We start from the raw sequence: 27,795 nt of genomic DNA, 5'->3' as shown, positions 1-27,795 counted from the left end.
AATTGCTCTCCAGAATGGCTGGATGTATTCACAGTTCCACCAACAATGCAGAACTTTCCTTCCAATTGACCTTAGCCTCTTAACGATTTTTTTTTTTTTTTGGGGTCCAGTCATTCAACCTAACTGTATTATTGTTTAGCCTCCATCTGTCTATTTTTCATAATGATACTACTAAAAACATTATCAGGTGTTTTGCTGAAATCCAGGTATACTAGACCTATGACATTCCATTTATCAGTTGACCTGTTGACCCTGCCAAAAATGGTAATCTGGATAGTCTGACTGGACTTGTTTTTGATAGAGTCCAGTGGCTCTTAAGGAGCATTGATTTCCTTTCTAAATGCTCACAAATCAACTTTCTAGACTTTTTTCCAGCAGTCAAGCTCATTAGACTTCCATTTTTTAAAAATTGGCATTATATTTGCTGATCTAAAGATCTGCAGGATCTCTTTAATTGTTAAAACTTATAAAATAGTATTGGTAATAGCTCAGTAATCATATTTGCCAGTTCTTTCAGCACTTTGGCTCTCTTTTTTCTTCCCTCTCCTCTCTCTCCTTCTCCCTGTTTCCCTGTCCCTCTTCTCCCTCTCCCTCCCCACCTCTTATTTAGACAATGAATTACAAAGTGAGATGGTTTCTTCTTTCCTAGGTTCCCATATTTTCTACTTTAGCTACCAACTTCTCTTTTTTTGTGAAAATGAGATTGAGAATTGAAAATTTTCCCTTGTTAGTTCCTCTACTTTGAAAGAATGAAATTATCTTTAAAGCAGAATAAGAATGTCAGCTTCTCTGCTTTAAACAATCAGAACTCGAGCATAGCTGAAGTGCCCTATCACCACTCCATTATGTTTCTGTATCAGATTTGTGATAGCCATGCTGAATTTCTTCTCTTTCCAAGTCATCTTTCTCCTAAAGTATTGCTGCGTCTCTTACCACTGAATTTCACCCAAATGTTGTGTGCCTTGATTTTCCACTCAGATTTGTGGATTTCCTTATAGAAATTATTATAAGAATATATTCTTACATAACATATTATATGTAATATAACATTCTTATATTATTGTTATTTGCTAATAATAGCAAATTTTCCAATTGCTTTTGGATTGCTCCTTTATCTAGTCTTTCCATATATTCAGGAACACTTCTTTAAAGTGTTCCTACCAAGTCTCAATTTTTGAGATCAAATTTGCCTCCCTTTAGAAAATATTTAATTTACCTTTTCTTTTTACTCATATTTTATGTTTGTATGTGGACCATTGAGGCCATATATAGATTTATTGCCAATTCTTTTTTTCTCATTTTTTTTATTTTCTCAAATATGTGTAAAGATAGTTTAATAGTATTTTATATTTCCAAAGATATGCAAAGATAGTTTTCAACATTCACCTTTGCAAAACCTGTTTCAAATTTTTCTCCCTCTCTCATCTCTCCTTTCTCCAAGACAGTAAGCAATCTGATGTAGATTAAACATGAAAATAGTTTTTGACATTCATTTTTGTAAGTCTTTATGTTCCAAATTTTTCCCCCTCCTTCCCTTACTTCTTCCCTCTCTAAGGCTGTAAGCAATCTGATATATGTTAAACATGTTCTTTTATTGGATATTGTCTCCCATCAATTATTGCTTTTTCTTTATTACACTTGGTTTTTGTTAGTTTTTGTAGTTCATCCTTCATTCTTGAAGAGGACTGGTGAGATCCCAAGGGTGATGTCTTGCCTTGCATGTAAATTGGATTTAAGAGAGATCCAGTGGCAAGACTAGTGATGACCTAGGATACAGTGGGAAGGACTGGGGAAGAATTGACACAAAATATCATTCAATTTATTGTCACATTTTGTAGCATCTGGTTTTACTGATATATATGGGTGTTTTCTCCTTTTTCCTCCATGAAGACCTCATGATCAGATTTGCAAGACCCTAGGAAAATATATTTTTATTTCCCCTTATTAGATGCATTTTTAGGGTGTTTTCTGTGCCTGTATTAACAGTACATAAGATTCCCCAGTAGATTCTATAACAGAGATGACTTTTCAAACTGTTTTCTGAGGAAAATTTTCAAATGTAGCATGATGGATGATATCATAAGTAAAGTTTAAGTAGGACAGGATTACCTTTCATATGATGAAATTCTCCAGATGTTCCTTTTTATAGGTGACATTATATTGATGACACTGAGCTCCAGAACACTACAGAATCTTCTAAAACCTTCAGTGTCACTGGAAAGAAAATGGCCTCATTGGAAAATTAGGAGTTAGAAAATTACAATTGTGGTTATACATTCCATTGTCATGTTTCTACATAACATTTTATCTTATAAAATATCAGTGTCCATTGATTTATTAGTATAATAAAACTCTGCTTTTAAAAGAGCTTCTATGTCTTTTATAAAATCATTTTACCAGATGAGAAAAATAAGTAAGGAGTTATTATTTTAGAGAAGCAGGAAATTAACCATAAGGTAGATAGGTCTCTTGTCTTTATCCAGTGCTTTCCCGAACATACCACATTCTACATTTATTTTATTCTCTGCCAAGTACACCCATCAGTGGAGTCCAAATGGACATACAAGTGTATTAAAATTTAGACTAGATGTCATGGTCCATAATCTCAGTTACCAGAGAGACTGAAGCTGGAAGATCTCTTAAACTTGGGAATTTTTTGTTTTTGTGTTTTTACTTAAAAGAGTACCATGTACGAAGTAGAGATTTACTGTTGAATTGAATTAGTCACTGACCACATCTGTGCAAAAATCAGTTGTGCAAAATGTAATGAAATTTAACATTTTATTTTTTCTCCAATTAAATGCTATCCCGTATTAAGATATTGAGCTCATACAAGTTCCCTAAGATAGAACCAACCAGGCGAAGTTGGAAACTGAGCACGTTAAAGCTCTGCTTGATTGATCATCAGTAGTATGACTGGGCACTTCCATCTTGGACTGAAATAAGAAGATCTATTTAAAAAAAAAATCTAGCCTAGTGAAATGGAAGCTCCTTGAGGGCAGGACAATTTTGATTTTGTACTTAGAAGAGTATCTTGTGCAAAGTAGAGATTTACTGTTGAATTGAATTAGTCACTGACCACATTTGTGCAAAAAAAAAAAATCAGTTGTGCAAAATGTAATGTATGCTTTGTGGTTAGTGAAAACATTTTTTTAAATTTTCAATCATATTGGAGTAGACAGAGATAGAGGGAGAGAGAGAGAGGAGAGAAACACAGAGAGACAGAGATAGACAGGCAGAGAGACAAAAAGAGAGGGAGAAAAAGAGAGAGGGGAGAAGGAAATACTGAGAAAAAGGATGAAGATATAGAATTGAATTTTAGCAAGGAAAATTAAAGAGTAATCCATTATGGTGCACGGGATAAAGTGGAATTCCCAGAATTTCCAAAGAGGTTGATTAAGTTCTTACCCACTGTTCTTTTCTCCATTTAGAAACAGGGAAACTATTTTTTTTTAATATGGAAAAGTAACTTGCCCACTGTTCTTTTCTCCATTTAGATACAGGGAAACTAATTTTTTTTTTTTTAATATGGAAAAGTAACTGCAACTGCATGTATCTTTGTAACCCAACCTCTCAATGTCTTGGAAAGCAAACAGATTCAGCAGCTGGACATTGCCCACCACCCTTTTGTGGCCTTTTGATGTCATAGCAGTCTTTTCTGTGATACTTTCAGTAAAGCACAGGGAGAGCCTGTGTTACAGGATTTTATATAACTGGATTGGATGATTATCTTATCTGGTCTTTCCCAGACTGTTCTGTAGAATCCTGGTTCTTTGTGTGATATGAATGTCTTGTATGGGGGGGGAATGCTGACACTTAGTTATATATTATATTTTTGCATTTTAGTTTATATTTTTCCTTACAAAATGTATGCATGAAATTGATTATTAAATCTACTTATCACATTTGGCATTTTTTTTTTTTGAAAATAGACATAAAGTCCTTTAAAGTGTTCCTATTTGCCCCTCATACTAAATAGCTTTCTCTTTATTTCCCCTTGTACCAAATATCAGAGTTTCTCCAATTCCCTCATTTATCAGTTATCTTTTCCCCACATTTTTGAACTTCCATAATTGTGGGAAAATTCTGAGCTAATCTATATCTTCACTCTACGGATGAGGATATCAGATAAATAACATGTAAAAATAAAACATTATATAAATGCTCTTGTATAATGAGGCTCAGAGAAACAAAGAGATTTGCTTCTTAATAGTACCAGGCAGGCCTGGTATTTGAACACAACTTACTTAAGCTCTGTCTAGTGTCTCCCTTTTACATCTTGCTGACTTTTAAAAAGATTAAAATTTAAGAATGGGAGGCTGCTAGGGGGTGCAGTGGATAGAGCGGGAACTCTAGAGTTAGGAAGAACTATGTTCAGATCCCGCTTTAGACATTTACTAACTGTTCGACTCTTTAATTGTCACTTTAATTATATGTAATAATTATCTTTATATAAATTATATGTAATATTAAATATATTTAATTAATATGGCATTTTAATTACTACTTCACCCTCCCTTCCCATTGATCTCCCGAAAAAGAATGGTTCAAAATATCAAACTATGCCAATTATGCAGTACATTTTTTTTAACTCCATAAAGTAAAAAAAGAAGAGATAGTAGGATGAATATTTTTTCAAAATAAAATTATATCTGCTTGTAGTTATTTGTACTTAAAATATACTTACTTAAATGGAAGTAATTATAGTAAATTATAGTAAACTTAAAAAAAATAATATGTCAATTGATGCATCTGGTTTTTCCAGTGTTTAGTAATCAGAGTCTCTGGTTATGTAGATAATAAAATGTTAAACAAATTTTCACCCAATTCATGGTAAGTTAAGAAAAAAAGAGATTTCTGGAAAATAATTATATTTAACCCTTGTGGGTTAGGAATCTTTTCTTCATTGCCTGGAAACAAAGAATAGTCTTGTTTTTGACTTTTTTTTAAGCTAATATGTAATACTTTCATTATGTTTGTGACAATTTGCCTTTTAACTTTGGTTCAGAATAATCATTACTGTAACCACTTGACCACTTTTAGGAGTAGCTAATATTTCTTTTTTTCTCTTTCCCATAGCTTTTTATTCACAAGTTATATGTATGGGTAATTTTACAGTATCGACAATTGCCAAACCTGTTGTTCCAATTTTTCCCTTCCTCCCCTCCACGCCCTCCCCTAGATGGCAGGATGACCAGTAGATGTTAAATATATTAAAGTATAAATTAGATACACAATAAGTATACATGACCAAACCATTATTTTGCTGTACAAAAAGAATCGGACTCTGAAATATTGTACAATTAGCCTGTGAAGGAAATCCAAAATGCAGGCAGGCAAAAATATAGGGATTGGGAATTCAATGTAATGGTTCTTAGTCATCTCCTAGAGTTCTTTTGCTGGGCGTAGCTGGTTCAGTTCATTATTGCTCCATTGGAACTGATTTGGTTCATCTCATTGTTGAAGACAGCCAGGTCCATCAGAATTGATCATATAGTATTGTTGTTGAAGTATATAATGATCTCCTGGCCCTGCTCGTTTCACTCATCATCAGTTCATATAAGTCTCTCCTGGTCTTTCTGAAATCATCCTGTTAGTCATTTTTTATTGAACAATAATATTCATATACCACAATTTATTCAACCATTCTCCAATTGATGGACATCTATTCAGTTTCCAGTTTCTGGCCACTACAAACAGGGCTGCCACAAACATTCATGCACATACAGGTCCCTTTCCTTTCTTTAAGATCTCTTTGGGATATAAGCCCAGTAGTAACACTGCTGGATCAAAGGGTATGCACAGTTTGATAACTTTTTGAGCATAGTTCCAAATTGAGGAATAGCTAATATTTCAAGTGATCACATTTTATTGATTAAGAATATCTGAAATTTTAGACTATTAATATAGTACAGTAAATTGTTTTCTTCATAATTAACATTTTAATGAATGAGAAATTACAGGACCACAACCTTTCTATGGCAGAAGCTACTTTTATTTCCCTAAATTCTTCAGATCATAGTGAGATGTGAAATTGGAGGTGGGAAGAATAATGACAATAAGTCTTGAGCTGGTTGCTTGTCTTGTGTGCTTAGAAATTCCAGAGAGCCATAAAGAGACTGGACCTCTGTGATGGTTTCTAGCCACACTCCCCTTCTTCTGAAATGCTCACATACTGGGTAGAGACATAACAATAATTATGACTCCATGATGAAAGACACTGTACTCCCTTTTAAATGCCTTTTTTTTTTTTTTTTTTTCCCGGGGGGAAAATTTTTCCTAGTTCAGTCAGTAGGGATTTCCTGAAACAGGATTTCTATTTCCTTACCCCTTCCTCAAAATGTGAGAGGATTGCCAATGAAATACTAGAGATTAATTTATGATTATGAAGTGAGACTATTTTATCCAGATGGCAGGATGGGAAAATTCCATTGGTCATGAGATAGAGCTTTGAAGGTTGTAGTCACTTTTCCTTTATATTTTTTTCTTCTTATAGTTTGGAAATATTCAAGACATGATGGAGATAAATACCTTATTGTTCTTTAATTAATTAAAACCTTACTCTAGACTTCCCTAGAATCCTATGTAGGACTGGAAAGGAATTGATCGCTACCTCCTTTTGGCTCACATTATGTGGTGGTTCTCCTTTTCCCTCCCCTTACATTTTTTTTTAAATCCAGATCCATGGCTTTATTTGGACAGCTAAATGGTACAGTGGACAAGTTACCAGATGAGTCGAGAAGACCTGAGTTCAGATGTGACCAGAGATACTTAGTAGCAGTGTGACCCTGGGAAAGTTACTTAACTCTGTTTGCCTCAGTTCCCTGATCTGCAAAAATGAGCTGCTGAAAGAAATAGAAAATGATTCTAGTACCTCTGCTAAGAAAACCCGAAATGAGGTCTTGACAACAATATGGTTTCATAAACCACAAGATGGAAATTCCCCTCTATTGATAAAAATCAACAATTCATCTGTCACTTTTAGTCTTGGCTAGCATGCTGAGACAATAAGCAGCATGCACTTAATCATACTGCTAATGTATGTGTCAGATTTAGGACTTGAAAACAGGTCATTCTTGTCCACTATAACATAAACCAAGATACTTTACTTTTCTGGTATGCTTCCTAACTTTTTTGGTTTCTTTGAGAGCATATTTTAAAACATTTTATTGGTATCTTTTTTATATCACTGCCATTTCTGAATATATCCCATCTGAAAATACTTCTCCCTGGAGAGTTCTATCCCTTGCAACAAAATTTTAATAAGAGGGGAAAAGCAATTCAGCACATTCACTATCTATGAGTGATAGCCAAATTGTGACAACCTACTTTTTTTTTTTTTTTTTTTTTGCTGAGGCAATTGGGGTTAAGTGTCTGAGGTCACATTTGAACTCAGGTCCTCCTGACTTCAGGGCTGGTGCTCTATCTACTGTGCTATCCAGCTGTCCCTTATGGTCCCCTACTTTTGCCAAGAAAGCAAGATGTGAACTTTATTAGGGCTTTTCTGGAGTCAAGCTTTGCCTGTTATAATTATACAGCATTTCATTTAATTTTTTTGTCTTTTTCTTTACATTGTGGTAGTCAATTTGTGTTTTATTATCATAGTTCTGTTTATTTCTGGAGTTCATTCAAGTCTGATGCTGCTTCTCTGAATTCATCAAAACAGAGGATGTTTTTACTTTTGTATTTATACCCCTGGTACCACTAAAGTGCTTGGTACATAGTAAGCATTTAATAAATATTTTTTCATTTATTTACCACAATCTATTTATCTATTCCTTATTCAATTGTGGGGCTATTAGTATTTTGGTATGCATGAGATTTTTCTTTGTGATTTTAGCTTCTTGTCTCTCTCACTCCAGCATTAACTCAAATATGGTATGCATCATACCATAAAGGCTTCTTAAACTGTGGGACCACAGGCAGTTATGTAACTGAATGTGGGAGTTGTGAAAAATTTGGCAGCAGTAAAAGGTCAAATATTCCACCAAGATTTAATTCTTTGTGTAAAAAATAAACAAGCATATCCACCTCATTAGTATGCAAATTTGCTTTTGTGTTTAATAAATGGTAAAATTATATGTATATCAAAGAATTGTTTTAAAATAAATTTCTTTTTATTATTTATTTATTATCAGTAAATGTTTGATTTACATATATATGTCTTATATGTTTTATATATACATATATATATATATAATAAAATAAATATTATATATTTTATGTATCTGTGTATTCAGGGATAACACTGGTAAAAATTTCTTGGGTAAAAAGATATCCTGAGTGGAAAAAGTTTAAGAAGTCCTTGTATAGATGGAGTTGTCTATTTTGTTTTCTGCTTTCCATTGGCTTTTGTTCTGAATTCTGATTCTAATGCATACCCTGCTTGTTTCTGCCAAAGCTTTCCCTTTCTCTCAGTCCTCTAGTCTAGAGGGTCTTAGCCTGTGTGTGTGTGTGTGTGTGTGTGTAATTAGCCACACAGACCCCCACACAGCCTTCTTGGAATAACTTAGAAAATAAAATGCATAGGATTACAAAGGTAACCAATTATATCACTTACAGAGTTATCAAAATATTTGAAAATTTTATAATAATAGCTTATTATAAAGCTAGTATTTATATAGTACCTACTATGTTCCCAGGCATGGTGCTAAGTATTTTTACAATTATTATCTCGTTTGGTTTTTATAACAACCCTGGGAAGTAGGTCTATTATTCTCCCCATTTTACAGATGCAGAAACGGAGGCAGGCAGCCAGAGACTGAGGCTTGTATAGTATACCATAGCAACAAAATACAACACAGTTAAAAAAACAACCTCAGAATAGAGGTTAAAGTCATGACCTATATTTCAAAAAAAGCCTTTTCTTTTAGTCTTGGTTATAAGGAATAGCCAACTGGCTACACATCTGTTAAATCTTAGTAACACGAAAATTTTATTTTTTGTTCTAAATACCAATTCTTTTCCATTCTTTATGCTTTTTCCTTATGCTGATATAGTTTTCTAATAAATGCTATCCTTTTTTGGTTAACTGACTTGTCTGGATTTAAAGCTCTGCTTATTCAGTTCGTCAGAGATTTCCCTTAACACTATATAATGATAGGAGATTGCACATTGTAGAAATGAAAACAAAATTTTTTATTTTATTCCTTTGTTTCTCTAATATCATTAGTTGCTACCGTCTTGGACTATATGATACTTCCCTAAGGGCCCACAAATGGGTACGATTTTTGGCTTGGCACTTGGTTCAGACTTCCAAATATAAAAGGCCTCTTAAAGTTTAAAGTGGCTGCATTATACTGTAGGTCAATAAATCAGTCAGTGTAATCTCTTTATGACTTGTAAGGTGACTAGCCCTATGTTGACCATAGTTAATTTTCAATTTGATTAAAATGTAGTTTAATCTGCCAGTGGTTGTTCTTTCTGATGCAGAAATACTTAAAGGCACCGAGAAAATCCACAATCAGTATTTCTGTAACCACATTTCAGTTGTTTAATTGTCTACTTCTGTGATTCATCCTCTGTAATTTTAATTTACTTCACTCTTTGCCATGGTCTTTATAAAAACCCTTTGACTTGGTGCTAGGTTATTAGTTTTCCTTCTAACTGTAGACGTGATGATAGGGAAGTTGGGAACTGTTCCGTGATCATTCTATCTTTGAAGGAAAAAATAGTGGGTCTGTATTATTCTTCTGGGAAGTCAAGCTGACTGGAAATAAAGCTTAGATTTGAAACTATTCTTGTTCTCTTCCAGGTGTTATTAATATGGTTAATGCAGGAGAGATGAATGGGTCTGGTAACCTGATGGATTTCCTTGATGAGCCTTTTCCTGATGTTGGAACCTATGAGGACTTTCACACTATTGACTGGTTAAGGGAAAAATCACGTGACACAGATAGACATAGGAAGGTATGTAAGTGAATCATTGAATTAATGAAGGAATGGAAAACATTTATTATGAACCAATTATTTGCAAACCATCTAATTAGTTGGGATACAAATACAAGAGTAATATAGTCCCCATCCTCTAGCAAGAAGGAGACAAGTTCTAAAAAGTTTTAATGAAATTTTAAGGTATTAAAACTTTGCATCTATTGCTGTATTTTTCTAATAAATACCTTCCCTTGAGATTTAACTGACTCTTGTTTGGATTTAAAATTCCATATATTTAGTCCATAAGATATTTCCCTTATCACTTACAATAATAGGAAATTATATACTATATTTGTAGAAATGAAAACAAACTACTTGCCTTTTAATTTTTATTCCTGTGTTTGCCTAGTATTTTTGGTTACTATTTTATTTGCTTTATTAAAGCTTAAAGCTGCATTAAGACTTGGAACATTTTAAATAAGAGTGTGATGGCCTTGGAAGGATGTTTTAGTTTAGGTATTTATGGGGATACTGAGTGAGGTTGTAGGAGACTTAATTGACACAATCTTTGTAAAAGTAATAGTAGTATTGATTTGATTACCATTTCCAGACAAAGACATAGAAAAGGAGAGGACAGGACTATGGAGCCGAGAGGTAAAACTCAAAACATTCAGTGGCCTGATAGGAGCAGCTGCAGGGTAATGGGTGGATGATTATATGGGATGGTAATCACAAGCACAAACATACATTTATTAGTTTTATTAACCCCAAGTCCAGAGTTCTTTCCTCTGTTCTATGATGTTGCCAATAATTTTACTAACTAAAATATTTAATTAAAAAGAAAATTCCATCCCTAAACATGGTGGATAATAGTTTACTCTAATTGGGTCTTTGGAAGTAGGGTGCAAAGCATAGCGGATAGAGGGCCAACCTTTAAGCTAGAAAGACGAGGGTTTAAGTTCTGCCTGTGACATATATTGATGGTGTGACCCTGCACTGTAGGAAAATGTATTAAACTAAAATAGAAGTGGAGGTATGGGTTGGGCACTAAACCATACATAAAAATCCATATGGGTCATATCGATTTAGAAAACCACATACTTTTATAAATTTCTTTTTTCTTTAAAAATTAATTTTTATTAACTTATTTTATTAGTATTTATTATAATTATGTATTATATTATTATCATATTATTTATTATTTTTATCACTATATCAGTACATTAAAATCAAAAAGGAACTACATTTTAATCTGGCTCAGGACACATTCAGGGGTGCTATGGACTCCAGGTGGCCATGAGTTACAGGTTTGATATCTTCGAAAGTATAAATTGAAAAGATGATGCCAGCTTGCTCTGGCAAAGGAAATTTTCTCATGAAAAAGTTCTGTAAATCAGTGAAATCACAAGTCTAGTCCTATCCCTGGTATACTTTACTCACTTATTTTATGAAATAAAAAAAATGAATAAAGTAAATGGTAAAGATATCATTCTGAGTATGCCCACAGCAAGTATTAACAAAATATCATACAATTTCTCCTTGTTTTCAGATAACTAGCAAAAGCAGAGAATCCATATGGGAGTTCATCAAAAGCTTGTTGGATGCTTGGTCAGGATGGGTCGTGATGCTTCTCATTGGTCTTTTGGCAGGTATATTAATGATGATTAATCATTAAATAATTAAGCACATAACAAAATGGAATTTATCATAAGAAAGAGAGAGTGTCTTTGATTCCATCCAAGAGAGCTTAATTAAATAGCAAAATGAAGGAATTAAATGGCTCACTTATAATTTATATTCATAGTATAAACCCCAAAAGTAGTGTTTCAAAGAGGGTCTTGTGTAACTGTAATATTGGTAAGACTTTTTTTTTTTTTTTTGCTAATGCATAGCTTTCCCCAGTGTTGTCATTATTTTATTGTACACTTTTCCACCTCCCATCCTGTTTGTGTATACTATAACAAGCTATATGATTTGGGAAATATCATGGACAAAATAATACCTTTTAGGATGGGCTTTGTACAGATCATAATGGACCTATGAAAGAAACATAAAACATCCTGAGTCTCTGAACATTCACAAGGTTTCTTAGCCAAACTTCTGAGTGGAATTATGAGGAAGTCACCAAACCAGTCTGAGTTCCAGTTTTATTGGATTATTACTCTATGATCCAAGTTTTTTTTTTTTTTTGAGTAAAATTATGCCTTTTAATGAGAAACTTGAAAGAAAAATTAATAGCTCAAAACAAGCTGGAACGTCTTAACAAAACAGTGAACAAAACTCTAATAAAATGTGATCCAAGATTTTGTAATTGCAACGTCCTGTGAATCAATTATTTGATACTATGATTCAGTATCTGCTTTCTTATCAAAATCTTGATAGTCTATATTATAGATATATAATTTTTCTTTTTGAGGATTGAAAGGTTTTTTCATCAAGTTAGGGAGATCCCTTTAAGGAAACACCCTGATATGGTTCTGCCAATTATATTATTTCTACTCTCCCCAACCAGTAGTTCTCAACCCCTAGCTGTCATTGTATAAATGACAAATTCCTGTTTCTTATTGCTACTTTCTTACTCTCCTATTCCACCTTTATCTACATTTCACTCCATTATGTTCTGACTTTTTTTCTCTATAGTTAACAAATTTGCTTTCATTTCACTCTTTACATTTTCTGACATTCATTGAGACCTACTTCTTTCCTAATGACATTGCCTCCCCAGACACCTTTTATAGTACCATTTGTATTTTCATTTAAACCTCTTCCTAATTCACTGGTTGTCATGAGGAAATTAAAATATTTCTTGGATTCCATCACTCAAGATTCTACTTTTGCCACAATCACTTAGTAACTTTTCTCCCTTTGAGGTTCATTCAGTCTGTAATTATTGTTCAGACCAGATTCTTAGAGCTATAATCTGTTGACTCCCAAGAAACTTTTATTTTCTAAATGAGTTAAGTAACTAGTTCATGGTCTTTCTCTTTTTCCCATCTTCTGTCTTTAAGACTAGGGCCCAGGTTCTTGAACTGTGGTTTCCAATACCATATGGGGCCTCATAATTGAATGTGGGAGTTATGAAGTTATAATTTATTATCAATAAATTTTTGATTTGTATATCTATTTTATATACCTGTTATATACATGTAAAAATTTCTCAGGCAAAAAAGAGGTTGTGAGTAGAAATGTTTAAGAAGCCTGGTACTGGGGAACTTTAATATACATAATGATAATCTTTCAAATATCCTAATGCTCCATTGCCTTAATGTATTCATTTCTCATGATCTATTCCCTCATTCTACCTCACCCCATTAAAGTCTATCTTCCATTTAACTGTGAAAGTGACCTTAAAGTACAGGTCTGACCATATCATACCACCTTCTTACCATTTAATAAACTCCAGTTTATTGAAGTCTTTACCTCTAGGATACAATAGATAATCCTCTATTTGGCTTTTCAAATCTTTTATAACCTTCTCCCTTCCTACCCTTCCAGCTTTCTTACAATCTATTCCCCTCAATAAATCTCACAATCCAGTAACACTGACCTTCTTATGCTTTCTTGTACATAAAACTCCCATCTACCTTTTCCCTGTTTTTCATACCTAGAATTTTCCCTCCTCATTTCTAACTCCTGACTTCCTTGTTTTTCTCTAACTCTCAATTTAAATCCCTCCTTCTGCAGGGTCTTTCCTGGTCCTTCTCAATATTAATTCCCTTTCTTGGAGATTATCTCCAAATTATGTTGTACATATTTTATTATATAAGTATATACTTATGAGTCATTCATTAGATTATATACTCCTTGAGGACAGGAACTATCTCTTGACTCTTTTTGTATTCCTAGTGCTTAGTACAATGATTGGCGCATAGTAAGCACTTAATAAATAATTATTGACCTAAGTATGCAATAGTCTACTACCCCTGTTGCCAAGATGGGACCTCAATCATAAAATGAGAGTCAGTGGGAAAAAAAGGAGTTAAGATATGTGAATTTTAAGACCTTTTCAGCCAACCTTGTCAGCATGCAACCATCTAGAAACAAGAAAGAAATTTGTGTTGCAATTGATGGGGAGTTGTACTATAGAACAAGAATCAATTTATTTGGATTTTATGTATCTATGAGTTTGTATATATATTCTTGTTTGTTTTATAGATTTATAGAATATAGCAGAATATGTTTCTTGGTCTAGGAGAGAGATATAATTTTGGAAATTAAAAAAATTGACTCTGGATTCTCCCAAAATCTAACTGACATGATTCTGGATCTCTAGTTTACTTTGCAACTACTAGGATCTATGATTTCATTCAATAGGCATTTTATCAAATTTGTGCTAGATACTGGGAAACTTTATTATGTGCTTTTGTTAGATAATGTGTAATATGCTCGACAAAGAACTGACTCAAATGTTATCTCCTACAAAACATATTTTTCTGACTCCCCCTTTTGTTTCTGTTCATCCCCACCCCCCAATCACTATTTAACTCACTATTCATTTTAAATATGCTATTCCTTCCCCCAGTAGACTATAAGATCCTTGAAAACAGAAGCTGTTTATATTTGTCTTTCTAGTCCTATTATCTAGCATAATGTTTGATAAATGCTGCTCCCCTTCTTCCCCCCTCCCTATCTCTTTCTTTGCTTCCTCTTTTTCCTCCTCCTTTTCTTCCTTCTTCTCTTTCTTGTTCTCTGATTTTTTTTTTTTTTTTTTTTTTTTTTTGCTGTGTTTCCTGCACAAATTTTCTCAATATGTTGCAATCTGCTCATACTATAACCGTAATTCCTCTGAAACTTTGGTATTTTAGGAGGTACAACCATACAGCTCTGAGTCTGAAGACTATTTTTTCATTATCCAGTAGTTTGTTACTTGGTACATTCTACATAACAATTCTTTGATAAAAAGGAATTTTGTTCCTTCTTGTCAGAGTCAACATTTCAACAAGATTTAAAGAGTAAATCTAGAAGATCTAGGTATTAACTATGAATTGGAAAATAAATGTGATGGAAATTTTTTCTGCAAAGTGAAAAATAGTGATTTTTTTCCCCCCATCCTCCTCCTGGATGGATGGGCAGGTTTGGAAACCCAGACAGAAGTCTAATCCATCAGCTTGGTCCTTTCCCCAGGTAGCATTCCTTGTGGGAGCTCAATGACCTTCCATTTAGAGCTGAATGATGGAACATAAGGTCCTTGAGAAGTAGGGCTGTTTTGTCTTTGTATTTGTCTGGTAGGGAGCTTAAAAGATGCTTGTTGATAATTTAACAGCATTTATATTCAAGCCTACTTTTGAATGGGTTTCCTTATGATTCTCAGGTAAGATGTGAGGAAAACTACCCACTAGATGTCACTGTTGTGCTACAAAAGAGCTGATAATTGTACTTTTCCAACAGAGTAGGGAAGGAATTTCAGTGAAATTGTGGCTCAGGGTACCGAATGTTGAAAAGTTGAGCAGAAACATTCGGTATAGTAGAAATAGAAAAACTTCATTAGCATGATGATGCTTGTGTAGATCTGAAGTAATACATTAGGGAAAGAGCATCTGAATAATTAAATCAAATTGACAAAATTAGCTTCTTTCAGATCGCTGCTAAAATCTCACTTTCTAAAAAGGTTTTTTTCCCCAATGCCCCTGAATTCTAATGCTTCCTCTTTTGACTATCTCCAAATTATCCCCGTATAAAGCTTTTTGGTACATAGTTGTTTGCGCATTATATTGCATTTTGTACATATTGTTTGCATATATATGTATGTGTGTATGTATGCATATGCATATATTTTCATGCAGACACATATGTATGTATACACATATGTACAAAGAGGGGTACATACATATGCATATGTATGCACACACACACACAGAATCAGGAGCTGCCTTTTGCCTCTTTCTTCATTCCCAGCTTTTGTCTGGCATAGTAAGTGCTTTAATTAATGTTGGTTTTTTTTTTAATTGACTGCTATATGACATTTCTATATCAATTTAAAGTTTAGAAATCACTTTGTATACATATTTCACTTGTTGAGAAGGACACCAAAGGACCTTTCCTGATTCTCCACTAATGCTCAACTTGTTGTAGTCCAAACTAATATCCAAGTTGTGTTTTCCTATTCAATGATGTTAGAAACTAATTTTTCTTGACCTCAGGCAACTCCTTTTGGAAAAAAATGATTTTGTTTCTTTAGGTACTTTGGCGGGAGTCATAGATTTAGCTGTGGACTGGATGACAGATCTAAAAGAGGGAGTTTGTCTATCTGCATTTTGGTACAGTCATGAACAGTGTTGCTGGACATCCAATGAGACCACTTTTGAGGACAGGGACAAGTGTCCATTATGGCAGAAATGGTCCGAGCTTCTGGTAAATCAATCAGAGGTATGTACCTGAGTGAGATTTCTGGTTAAAAAGCCAGAAGACCCATTTAGAACTTCTTCTTTAGATTGAGATAAAGCACCTTCATGTGTTGGTTTCCAGATTAGTCCAGGACCATCTTTATTTAACATTCAAGCTACATGGGTTTTTTTTTCCCTTTCCCTTATCTATGTGAATATCTTTGCTGATATAAGCCAGATTTTAGTTGGAAATCCCTTCAGGAATGCCTTATTTATGTGGGCATATGTGGGGATGTGTAATCATAACTATATATTTAATATATACATGTGTATATGTATGTGGATCACTAATACCTAATATACATCTCTGTCTCTTTATATCTTTGTTATATCTATTTCTATCTTTATAAATACTCTGTAAAAAGGATTCCTGATTTCATTTGTGAAAGTGTTCTTTCTATCCATTTAGCAACCCTTTTATCCTTTAATAATCTGACTTTGTGAGTTGCTTTGATTAAAACAAAACCATTACCTTTAGCTAGACTGGTTCTTGAATAATGGACAATCAGTCCCTCCCCATGCCTAGTTTGATAGGACTTGCTAGAGTTTGCCTTCATAAGGGTCATATCCTTTCATCTTAGTATAATGTGCTAAGATGAAGCAATGGACTAGAACTTACTGGGACACTCATTTAGAAATCTGTATAATTAACATGTATTAACATCTGTTTATAAACACGGGAATGCATATATATATAATTGAATATATACAAATATGTAATATACCAATGTATATGCAATACTCTGTATAGATAATTCCTGTAGATCACTCATGTGTATATATGCACTGTGCTTTGTGTGCATATGCATGGTGTATATGTTCTCATGCATTCTACATATGTGATATATCTATATCTAGTTATCTTTATAAGTATGTATTATGTGTCTATGGACTTCTTTCATTGAGTGTTTTATATACCATTGAAATTATAGGTCTGATCTAAAAAAACAAACAACTGTATATGCATTTTTATCCTCGATTTTCTTATCATGTAACATTTATTTAGTTATATTAAAAAGAACCATTTTTGCCTTATACAATCATAATCTGGAATAAGACATAATAATAAATTTATGATTTTCTTATTTTTTATGCTTATAGTAGAGGAGTGATTTGTGAATATATGATGAAAGGAAAATTGATTGATGAATTCTGTAAAAATATGACTTAAAATTAGAGAATTTAAACTTTAATTGGGATGTTTTATATAGCCTGAACCCAAGACCAGCACAAAAGGATGTAGTCAGTGCAATATAAGAGTTGATTTCTTACTCAGCTTACAATTTATATATAGTGACACACACATATACAAATCATATATGTGAGTTTATTTTTAAATAAGATATATAACATATATTGATAAGTATAACACATATAATAGAAACATGCTTATATAAAATTATGGATATGAAGTTTTATATATTATATAAAAAGAAATATATATATATATATATGTATATATATATACATACATACATACACACACATATGGCCACACGTTTATCTACATACATATAAATCACTATGGATATACATACATATATATATATGTATATATGTGTTTATATGTGTGGATATGTGTGCACACACATGTGCCCTTGAGAGAGCAGAAACCCAAAGAAAGACTAGAGTTGATTGTCTACATTCACATTAGGTGTAATTTGAAGAATATTTAAAATGTAACTGTTCTTGGAAGGGACCTTAATTTATGCAGACGTTTTCTTTCTTATGCCTGATTGACTTGCCATATCTGAAGTCATTTGGAAAGTAATTTGCTATTTTGCTAAACCTTTTTCCCTATGGTTTTATATTGATTTCTTCAAATCCATTAAATAAACTCAGCTCATGAAATTTCACACATTTACCATGGCCTCTGTAAGTTCAAAAATAAATTCTTGATTTGGATTGGTGAGAGTATCTTACACATTTTGAAAATGCATCTTTTTTATCCTCTTTGAAGATTATGCTACAATATAATGGATGAGTCTTAATAATAGTGAGACAGTTTTTTTCCTGCTAAAAAAGATATTTTTAAATGAGTGAAAGATTATTTCTGACTATATATGTTTTAATTGATGGAACAGTCTAATACATAATTTTTGTATGTTAATATGTACAAGTGTAGCTGTGTCAGCTATTGAACTTTTGAGTGATCCCACTGTGTTTTCATCCCTCAGACCATCTGACTAGAGAATAAGGGGAATATCCCATAAAAGTAATCCTTGATCAGGGACCCTTTTGTACTGTTTCCATGACAACAAAATGAATACTGTACTCATAAACTTTCCCCTCTATAGATTTGAACATGTTGTTTGAAATAAATGGTTGAATGAATTGGTGAACTAATTCAGTTCTTAAAACACTAGAAGCCCAACTTTTATTCAGTGGTGTCCTCTTTTTCAAAATGGTTGCCTGCTGTTGTGTAGACGTGGCTTCAATGAATACTGAAAGAAACGATCTATTTTATAGTAGACAAAACAAATCTGCTGTGAACTGGAAGGCAGAATTTTTCTGGCTTATTCCTTCCACAAACATTTGTAAAAGTTATGATTAGAGCAAACAGTGTAATTCACTCTTTCCGTGACCAGATATCCTGCATAGCAGCAGGCTACTATAAACAGCACATGTAGAAACCTTGCAATATAATCACATATTCTGTACCAATAGCAAAAGCAGATAAAACTAACACCAGTCAATTTTTTTCTATAAAATTAAGAGTAAGTAAATACAGAAAAATAAAAGATAATATTATTAAAAATATAGGAAAAATATGTATAGATTAAGGAATCTTACCTATAGGCCACAGATTTTTAAGGAATCTGTCAACTTTGGGGGTAAAATCTTTATTTTTATTCACTGCTAACTGAAATTTAGCATTTCCTTCACTTATTTTAAAACTTTTTTTTGAGGAGGGGTCCATGTCAGATATTATCAAATTGCCAAGAAGTCCATTAGATGAAATAGGTTAAGAACACCTGCATGGAACATTAACAAAACCTGGCCAGGTTCTCCATGACTTTGATCTGAATAAATTATAGGGTATATTGCTTTAGATTTTATAATGTCTGATGGTATGTTTCCTGTTTTGTTTTCATTTGTTTAGGGTGCGAGTGCATACATTTTGAACTACTTTCTGTACATACTATGGGCTCTCTCTTTTGCATTTTTGGCTGTCTCCTTAGTCAGGGTGTTTGCACCATATGCCTGTGGTTCTGGTATTCCAGAGGTGAGTTACTTTTTGGCTTTATATACTTTTTATGTCTTTTGTTTTGTTTTGTTTTTAGCTTTTTTATTTTATTTTATTTTTTTTAGTACAGGTAAGTGAAAGCCTGTCTGACAGACATAAGTCACATGGCCTTTGGAAACTAGAACTCATAAACAACAAAAACACATATGGCAAAGAAATAACTCATAAATAAAACTATGATGTAATGTAGGCCAAAGAAATAAATTGCTGCTAAGAAATCTTAGCTGGTGACAAAGTATATTTTCCATATTCTGCTGTGTCAATGACAAGGTAATCACAGTATTTCTTTTTTTTTTTAAGTCAGTTTTCAGGCTATACAGCATATAGATATGTATAAATATTTTGGATTCCTTTAAGTTTTCATCATTTAAATATGATTGTGTTCAGAGGAAGTAACCTCTAGATCAGTGGTTCTCAAAGTGTGATGCAGTGAATCCTGGAGGGTCTCTGAAATCCTTTCAGAGGGTCTACAAATTCAAAATTAGTTTTTTTTTCTATTTTTGATAAATATCTATTATGTAACCCATATAAACAAAAACTTTTTGGACATATTCTCAATAGTTGTTAATACCGTAAAGATACTGAGAAAAAGAGTTTGAGAACCACTGCTCTAGATCATAGTAAATTTTTGAAACCAGAACCCTAAACCAAGTGGGACAAAATCAGAAAAATAGCAAAGTAATAAATAAAAATAGTTCTAAATGTACAACTCTATACAAGTGAATAAGAAAGAAAATGCTTGAAGAGCAATGAAAAATCCCTCACAACAAGACTGTTGTTTTCTCCATAATCACCTAAGTCAATAAAACTGTGGGAGAGGGAAATTCTGAACAATTAGACTTGTTTTCCTTAGTCTCAGAGGGTAGAATAAGGATAAGGAATAGATATTGAAAAGAAGGTTTATATTTAATCTTAACAGAAAAAATAATGTTGTGGTGAATTTGAAAAAAAATTGGTAATGGGAGAATTATCTGATCTTAGACAATTTATTGAATTTGATCTGTCTTTTGAAAAATATTAGAAACCTGCTTGGTTCGGTTGCTAAAGAGTTGACATTAGCTCTAAGCTCTGCCTTAAAGGGACTGCAACAATTCTAACATAAGTTAAGAGACTATGATAAAGACAAGGGAGAATTCTGTATCTAACTTTTCACTGATTAGAAGAATAAAGTAATAGAATTATCCTAAGCATTATGTATCAAAAAAGCCAACAGAACTTTTTTTTTAAATAGTGTTTTATATTCTCCAGTTATGTGTAAAGATAAATTTTAATATTCATTTAAAATAGTTTTTGAGTTCCAAACCCTCCCTACTTTGCCTTCCTTTTTCCTAAGATGGTAAGCAGTTTTATATTGGTTATATATGTGCAATTAGATTAACAGAGTTCATTCAAATGGAAAAAAGAGACTTTTCAGTAATAGTAAATTGAAGTCTCAATCTTCAGAGTATTTTTATTCTTTACTGGTTAGTCAGTGCTAATGCTTAGCTAGTTATTGATAGTACTGTAATAGGCACATGTTGTACCTGAGAGGTGTGGTTGAGAGGTTGGGATAGAAACAATAGGAGGTAAAGTATACTCCTTTTCTTTCACCTATAACTAGTAGGGAAACGCTGCTCACATGTAGTTACCATTGTCTCTGGGTAAGCAAGAATCACCTTGATTTGAGGGGAAAAAAGAAAAATAAATAGACCCAGGCTATGAAATAGTAATAATAATAACAACAACAACAACAACAACAAAATTGAAACTGAAGAATATAGAATATGAATTCTGGAGTAAGGAGAATAATGAAATTTATTGATTGGGAAAGAGGTGGGAGGAGTGAAGAAAATGGTTGGAGGAAGAAAAGTATACTACTAGGGCTAGGGAGTAGCTTAAAATTGGGGTAGGATTTGGAGGGAGGAATTATTTCAGGGCTTCCTCTTTCTATATTACCAATCCCACAATTAAGAAGCAATATGAGCTTAGGAGGGACATTCTACTTTTCATCCAAGTAGTCAAGAGGTATGAGAATTGAGAAAAGGCTATTAGATTGCAGTTTCTGTTGAGTGATGTAAACATCGGAGCCACACTATATAGAATTAAGAAGAGAATAAGGTGGAAGGAAGTGGATTTTAGCCATAAAAGATCAGAGAGATAGGAAAGAGTAGCTAGCAAGAATGGATGAATCAAGTGAAGATTTTTTTTGAGGGTATAAGATAGACATATTTGTAAGCAATAGGGAAAGAGCCAGTAGAGAGTGAAGGTGAGTGAAAGAGTGGTATTTATTCGTTTTACAGGGCATTTACTGAATTCAATTTAAACCAATCTGTTGCATTTTGATTTAGTTTTATGGAGAGCCAACTGGTTCATAGTTTATTTGATCTTATCCCCCTTTTATGAAAACTTTGCTGGAAATATTGATGCCCTTCTTTAGAACATTTGCCTCTTAACAAGTTCCACTTTGTACTCTCCTCCCTTTTCCACAGACCTGGTTTCCAGGTGTTTTGGTGTTGATATTTTAGTGCTAAATTTTCAGTCTATTTATTTTCCTTTTTTCCCCCTCAAATCAAGGTGATTCTTACTTCAGTCCTTGCTTACCCAGAGACAATGGTAACTACATGTGAGCAGCTTTTCCCTATTAGTTATAGGTGAAAGAAAAGGAGTGTACTTTACCTCCTACTGTTTCTATCCCAACCTCTCAACCACACCTCTCAGCTACAACATGTGCCTAATACAGTACTATCAATAACTAGCTAAAATAAAAGGTATTTAGATACCTTTCCTGGAATTGGTTTTTTTTCTCTCCTTTTTAAGGTAGGATATTGATGTACTTTTCTATTCAATTGATATGAATAAAACCTGTGAAATGGTCACATACTCAAATTAATATTATGTAAATATGGTAATCCAGTATAAAGGAAATATGCTATGAGAATTCAAATGATGCAACTAGTTAGGGGTATTCCTTATTCACACTAATCAGGACCTACTTTTTACTATAAATATTCCCCTCCAACCTCCCAGCAGTATCACTGAAGTCTACATATATGTAGTTATACATACACATTTGTAAGGAAATTATTTAATCATTTTTGTTGAAGGTTTTTCTATAACTAAGTCACATAATAAAATTGAATTGTTAAGTCTCCAGTCTGGTCCTTTATCAACCTTTTAATTTTGAAGACTCTTATGTGGTGTTTTTCTTCTTTAAAATATAATATGAAGGTTCTCTCTGGGAGCAGGTTCCTCGGGGAGGTTTTCTGGAGGCAGCCTTAGTTTCAGTTAAAAGTAATAATCATTCCAAATGTAGTCAGGTGTTAAAAGTTCAGATCTTTTATTGCTTCCTCCAAAATAGCCCTGTTAGTTTTTCTTAGAGGCCTCTCTCTCTCCTTGGTTCTAAGAGCTCTTGCAGCTTTGTCCTTTGCTTCTGCCTCTGCTTTCTTCAGCCTCCAGCCAGCATCAAGGTAAAAGTTGTAATGAATCTCTCTTGCCTTAGAGAGAGGGCTTGTGGGCTTCCTCCCAGAGTGCTCCTCTCCGACCCCTGGGAATGTTCAGAAATAAAACTCTAACCCAAAGTAACTAACTAACCCGAAGCTAAGAGTCTCTTTATATATGATCTCCCAAAGATTGACTCCTCCTTCTGGAGGCAGGGATTAAGGGAGGTATGAATTTGGATATCTCATACTAAACCCTGAAATCTCCCAAATGTGTGAAACTCCAATGAATACTTAAATACTTCTTGCTTATATGAGCTCTCTAAAGCTGTGAATACAAGCATTGTTTTTATCAGTTCTATTTAGTACCTTGTTTCTTATGGCCCATAACATCTACTTGTAAGATCAGATCAATCATACTAAATTAGATAATTATTGTCTCTATCAACTCTAATGACTTAACAATTTGTAAAGATTCCAATGCTCTTTTCTCAGCTGACATAATCAAATTTTCCCAAACTAATGAAATTAAAGTATAAGCCAGTCTAAAATTAATTCTAAGTCTGGCGAATAAAAAATATAATCCTTTATAGATGAGTTTTGTAGCCCAAGCTGTCTGTGAGATTATAGCATACACGTACATCCATAACCTGATTTGTGAGCTGCTAGTTTCTTAGCAGTTAAGAATGTAAAAGGCTTATCCATCTTTGTATTCATTACTTCATTGAGGAACTCTCTCTTTTTTTATTCCCAAATATGTGCATTTTTTCAAAGATTTAATGTAGCTATGTCTCTTATTGGGTACTAGAATCCTATATTCAGTTTTAGATTGTCTATTTATTTACTTCATTGCCTTACAAAGACAAAGCATCAATTAGAATCTCTTTTTCAAGCCCTTATCCATCAAATAGGAAATTTTTAGCAATAAGTATGATACTACATCTTGTTTATGGAGCCTCTGCTATGGATTTGATGCTTAAACCAAAAGAATCCACTCTTAGGTTGATTCAGAAGTTTTCTGTGCGTTTCTTGTGACATCTTTACTTCCATGGTAATTTATTCCATGTATTCCTTTTTTTTTTAAATTGAATTTCTTGTGCCATAGTTGGTATCTGCAGAAGTTTTTATCATATGTAATTATAAAAAACTTTTTTCTAGTAAAATCATTTGTTAGCCCTCAGATATAGTTCTGAATTGATAACCAAAATATTAGAAGCTGAACTTTTGTCCGAGAATGATAACTAAAAGTAATTTCCCCCTCTCTCCTGCCCATAAACCACCTCTCCTGACATTTAAGTGTGGCAGGAAACTTTGGATGGCTGACAAAGCTTTTATGAAAAGGTTAAAAAAAAAATAACCCCCAAAGTGAGGAAAAAGCGCAATTTAAGGGATCAAGTTTCTTACTCAAGGTGCTTTTATAACACCGATGAAAAGAGGTACAAAGAAATATTGTATGAACCAAATTATAGATATATACTGAATTTTTAAGTTGTTAAGTGTCCAACTTACCTATATATGTATATATAAACTATTGCCATATTGCCCAGAGAAATTCCCCTTTCATTTCTTAATACTTGGAAATCCCCTCCCTTTTTCTTCTTTTTTGATCATCCTCTTCTCTATGATACATTTTTCTTTTTTGATTTTTGATATATTACTCTTTGCTGATTTTTCTCCCATGTACCTGATCACTCTTTCTCAATCTGTTTTGCTTAATCTTTTTCTAGGTCATTCTAGTAATTGGGGTTACCCATAGGTCTCTATCCTGGGCCCTTTGCTCTCTCTACTAGTTTGCTTGGTGATGTCATGAGCTCTGTGGATTTTATTATCATCTCTGCAGATGATTCCCACATCTCCTTATTCAGCCATAACCTCTCTGTTGACCTTATCTTATATCTCCAAACTTATAAAGTCATCATATTCTAAACAGAACTCTCTTCATTTTTTATTACTTTTATTTACTTTTAAAATGTACTTTTATTATTATTACTCTTCCCTATTCCAAATTATCTTATTACTGTTGAAGGCACCATCCAGGCTTATAACCTAAATGTTACTCTATCTTACACCTCCATTCTGTTGCCCAGTCTTAATAATTTTATCTTCACAGCATATCTCAATCCCCCTTGTCACATAGCCATCACCCTAGGACAGGCTCTTATCATGTTGCACCTGGATTATTGCAATTGCCTGCTGGTTGATCTTGCCACAAGTTTCTCCCCAGTCTAGTCCATCCTCAAAGTAAATTTCCTAAAATATAGATCTGACCATGTCATCCTCTTACGCAATAAACTTCAGTAGTTTTGTGTCACTTCCAAGATCAAATATAAAATATGTTTGGCATTCAAAGTCTTTCATAACCTACCCATCCCTCACCTTTTCAGTCTTTTTACACTTCACACCTTTCTGTCACCAAATAATTTATAATCAAGCACACTGGCTTTCTTGCTAGTTCTTTGATAAAGCATCCTATCAACTCTGGGTGTTTTCACTGGCTATTCCTAATATCCTGGATGTTCTTCCTCTTTTTCTCCACCTTCTGACTTTGTTTCTTCCTTCAAATCCCAGCTTAAATCCTATTTTCTATAGGAAGCCCTTTCCAGTCCCCAATCCCAATCCCCAGTCATGTTGATTATTTCATATTTATCCTGCATATAAACATGGCTGTTTGTATGTTGTCTCCCAATTGGTCTTTTGTATGTTTTCTCCCTAATTAGTCTTTTATATGCTATTTCCCTAATTAGACTATATGTTCCTTAAGAATGGGGATTATATTTTCTCTTTCTTTGAATCCTCATTGCTCAGCAAAATAGTGCCTGATCACATGCAAAGCATTGAAGTATACAAATAGGAAAAATCAGACAATCCTTTCTTTCCAGGAGTTCACATTCTAATTAGAGAGAAAATACTTGTAGAATATTTTGACTGTCTATATGTGCCAAAATGTTTGTGGCAGCCCTGTTTGTAGTGGCTAGAAGCTGGAAAATGAATGGATGCCCATCAATTGGAGAATGGTTGAGTAAATTGTGGTATATGAACATTATGGAATATTATTGTTCTGTAAGGAATGACCAGCAGGATGAATACAGAGAGGACTGGCGAGACTTACATGAACTGCTAAGGGAAATGAACAGAACCAGGAGATCATTATATACCTCAACAACGATGCTGTTTGAGGATGTATTCTGATGGAAGTGGATCTCTTTGATAAAGAGATCTAATTCAGTTTCAATTGATCTAGGATGGACAGAAGCAGCCACACCCAAAGAAAGAACACTGGGAAATGAATATAAACTGCTTGCATTTTTGTTTTTCTTCCCAGGTTATTTATACCTTCTGAATTCAATTCTCCCTGTGCAACAAAAAAACTGTCTGGTTCTGCACACATATATTGTATCTAGGATATACTGTAACCTATTCAACATGCAAAGGACTGCTTGCCATCAGGGGGAGGGGATGGAGGGAGGGAGGGGAAAAATCGGAACAGAAGTGAGTGCAAGGGATAATGTTATAAAAAATTACCCTGGCATGGGTTCTGTCAATAAAAAGTTATCAAAAAAAAAAAGAATATTTTGACTATAAATCCGATAGAAAGTCCCACAGTCCTTTGGGTGTAGTAGCAAGACTGAAGCCTTTTCTTTAATGTCATTGTTACTGATCTTGAACCAATTGATGGTGCCAAGGATTTCGGTAGCTATAGCTCTAACATCTGGAGGAGCAATTACCAAGTTGCATCTTTACAGGTTTATGGGCAGGAGAGATGGGAAATTATTTTTGCTTCAACTTCTCATATTTTCGTTCTTAAGACGGGACTGACTGAGGACTAAGATAATTATAGTTTTTTATAATTACATAGGATAAAAACTTCTTTACAGGGTGCTTCCTAGGATGATGACTGAGGGCAGTGGGCTGAAAACAGTGCCATTCCCATCACTTAAGATGTATTATCACAAGAGTTTTCAAAATGCTCTATATTTCTGAGACCACGGTCATTTGAAATTCATAAATTCTTAGATTCTCACTCATCTGAAAAATTCTTGAACCTTTATAGTTTCTCCATGTGTATATCTTAGAAAAGGAATTAGTAACTATGAAAGATCTATGAAGGAAGATGCTATCTACCTCCAGAGAAAGCCTTCTCTAGTATGGAATGGGAAGAGAGGGAAGAGACAGGTCATAACTTTAAATGTAGCAAAAAAAAAAAAAAAAAAAAAAAAAAAAAAAAAAAAAAAAAAATTAAAAAAAGAAAAGGAACTAGGAAGAGTCAGTGAAAAACATTATTAGCAATAATAATTGTTGGAAGAAATGGATTTACCACAAAATTTTATGTAGACAATTCTGAAGAATATTTAGAAATTATTTTTCAGAAGTATTCAATGGTATTTCATTGTTTTGGAAAATGCCCAAGTGATGGATAAAGATAAATATCCTAGTTTGTTTGCTTTTTTTCAAATGTAACAGAATCCCATCAAAACCTTAGTGTCTTAGAATCAAGAGCTGAGAGAGCACCTACCATGTGTTAGTCAATTCCTGCCTTCAAAGATTGCATTCTGTTGAAGAATTTACATTCCATATCTCCTTTCTAGATTATTATTTAATCCAAGAATTCTTAATTTTTTCCCCTCAAAAAGCCTTTTGAAAACTATAGAACTCTTCTTTGAATCAGGTTAAGTGCATAAAATGAAATAATAGGATTGCAAAGGAAATCATTTATTGCAATGTAATTATCAAAATTAAAGCCCTTTGCAAATCTCAAAGTGCTATGCAAATGATAGCTATTGAAGAATTTACATTTCATATATCCTTCCTAAGTTATCTATCATTTAATTCAAGAGCTCTTAATCTTTTTTCCCTCAAAAGTCTTTTGAAACTTATA

General features: G+C 33.4%; 1 protein-coding gene across 2 annotated transcripts in view; it reads left to right on the top strand.

The window, feature by feature from the left end:
- The window catches only part of CLCN4 (chloride voltage-gated channel 4), a 113,657-nt gene that overhangs the window by 26,165 nt on the left and 59,697 nt on the right, over positions 1-27,795 (top strand). For both annotated transcript variants that reach the window (XM_051984541.1, XM_051984542.1), the window contains exons 3-6: positions 9,755-9,909; positions 11,423-11,522; positions 16,052-16,239; positions 19,360-19,482. In XM_051984541.1, coding sequence (XP_051840501.1) covers positions 9,766-9,909; positions 11,423-11,522; positions 16,052-16,239; positions 19,360-19,482 — 555 coding nt within the window. In that variant the 5' untranslated portion in view covers positions 9,755-9,765. The remainder of the gene's footprint in view (positions 1-9,754; positions 9,910-11,422; positions 11,523-16,051; positions 16,240-19,359; positions 19,483-27,795) is intronic.

This window comes from Antechinus flavipes, chromosome 3 (assembly GCF_016432865.1).
Source record: "Antechinus flavipes isolate AdamAnt ecotype Samford, QLD, Australia chromosome 3, AdamAnt_v2, whole genome shotgun sequence".
In the NCBI taxonomy this organism is placed as follows: domain Eukaryota; kingdom Metazoa; phylum Chordata; class Mammalia; order Dasyuromorphia; family Dasyuridae; genus Antechinus; species Antechinus flavipes.
The sequence above is the reverse complement of the archived record's forward strand: the minus strand, read 5'-3'. Positions and strand labels throughout refer to the sequence as shown.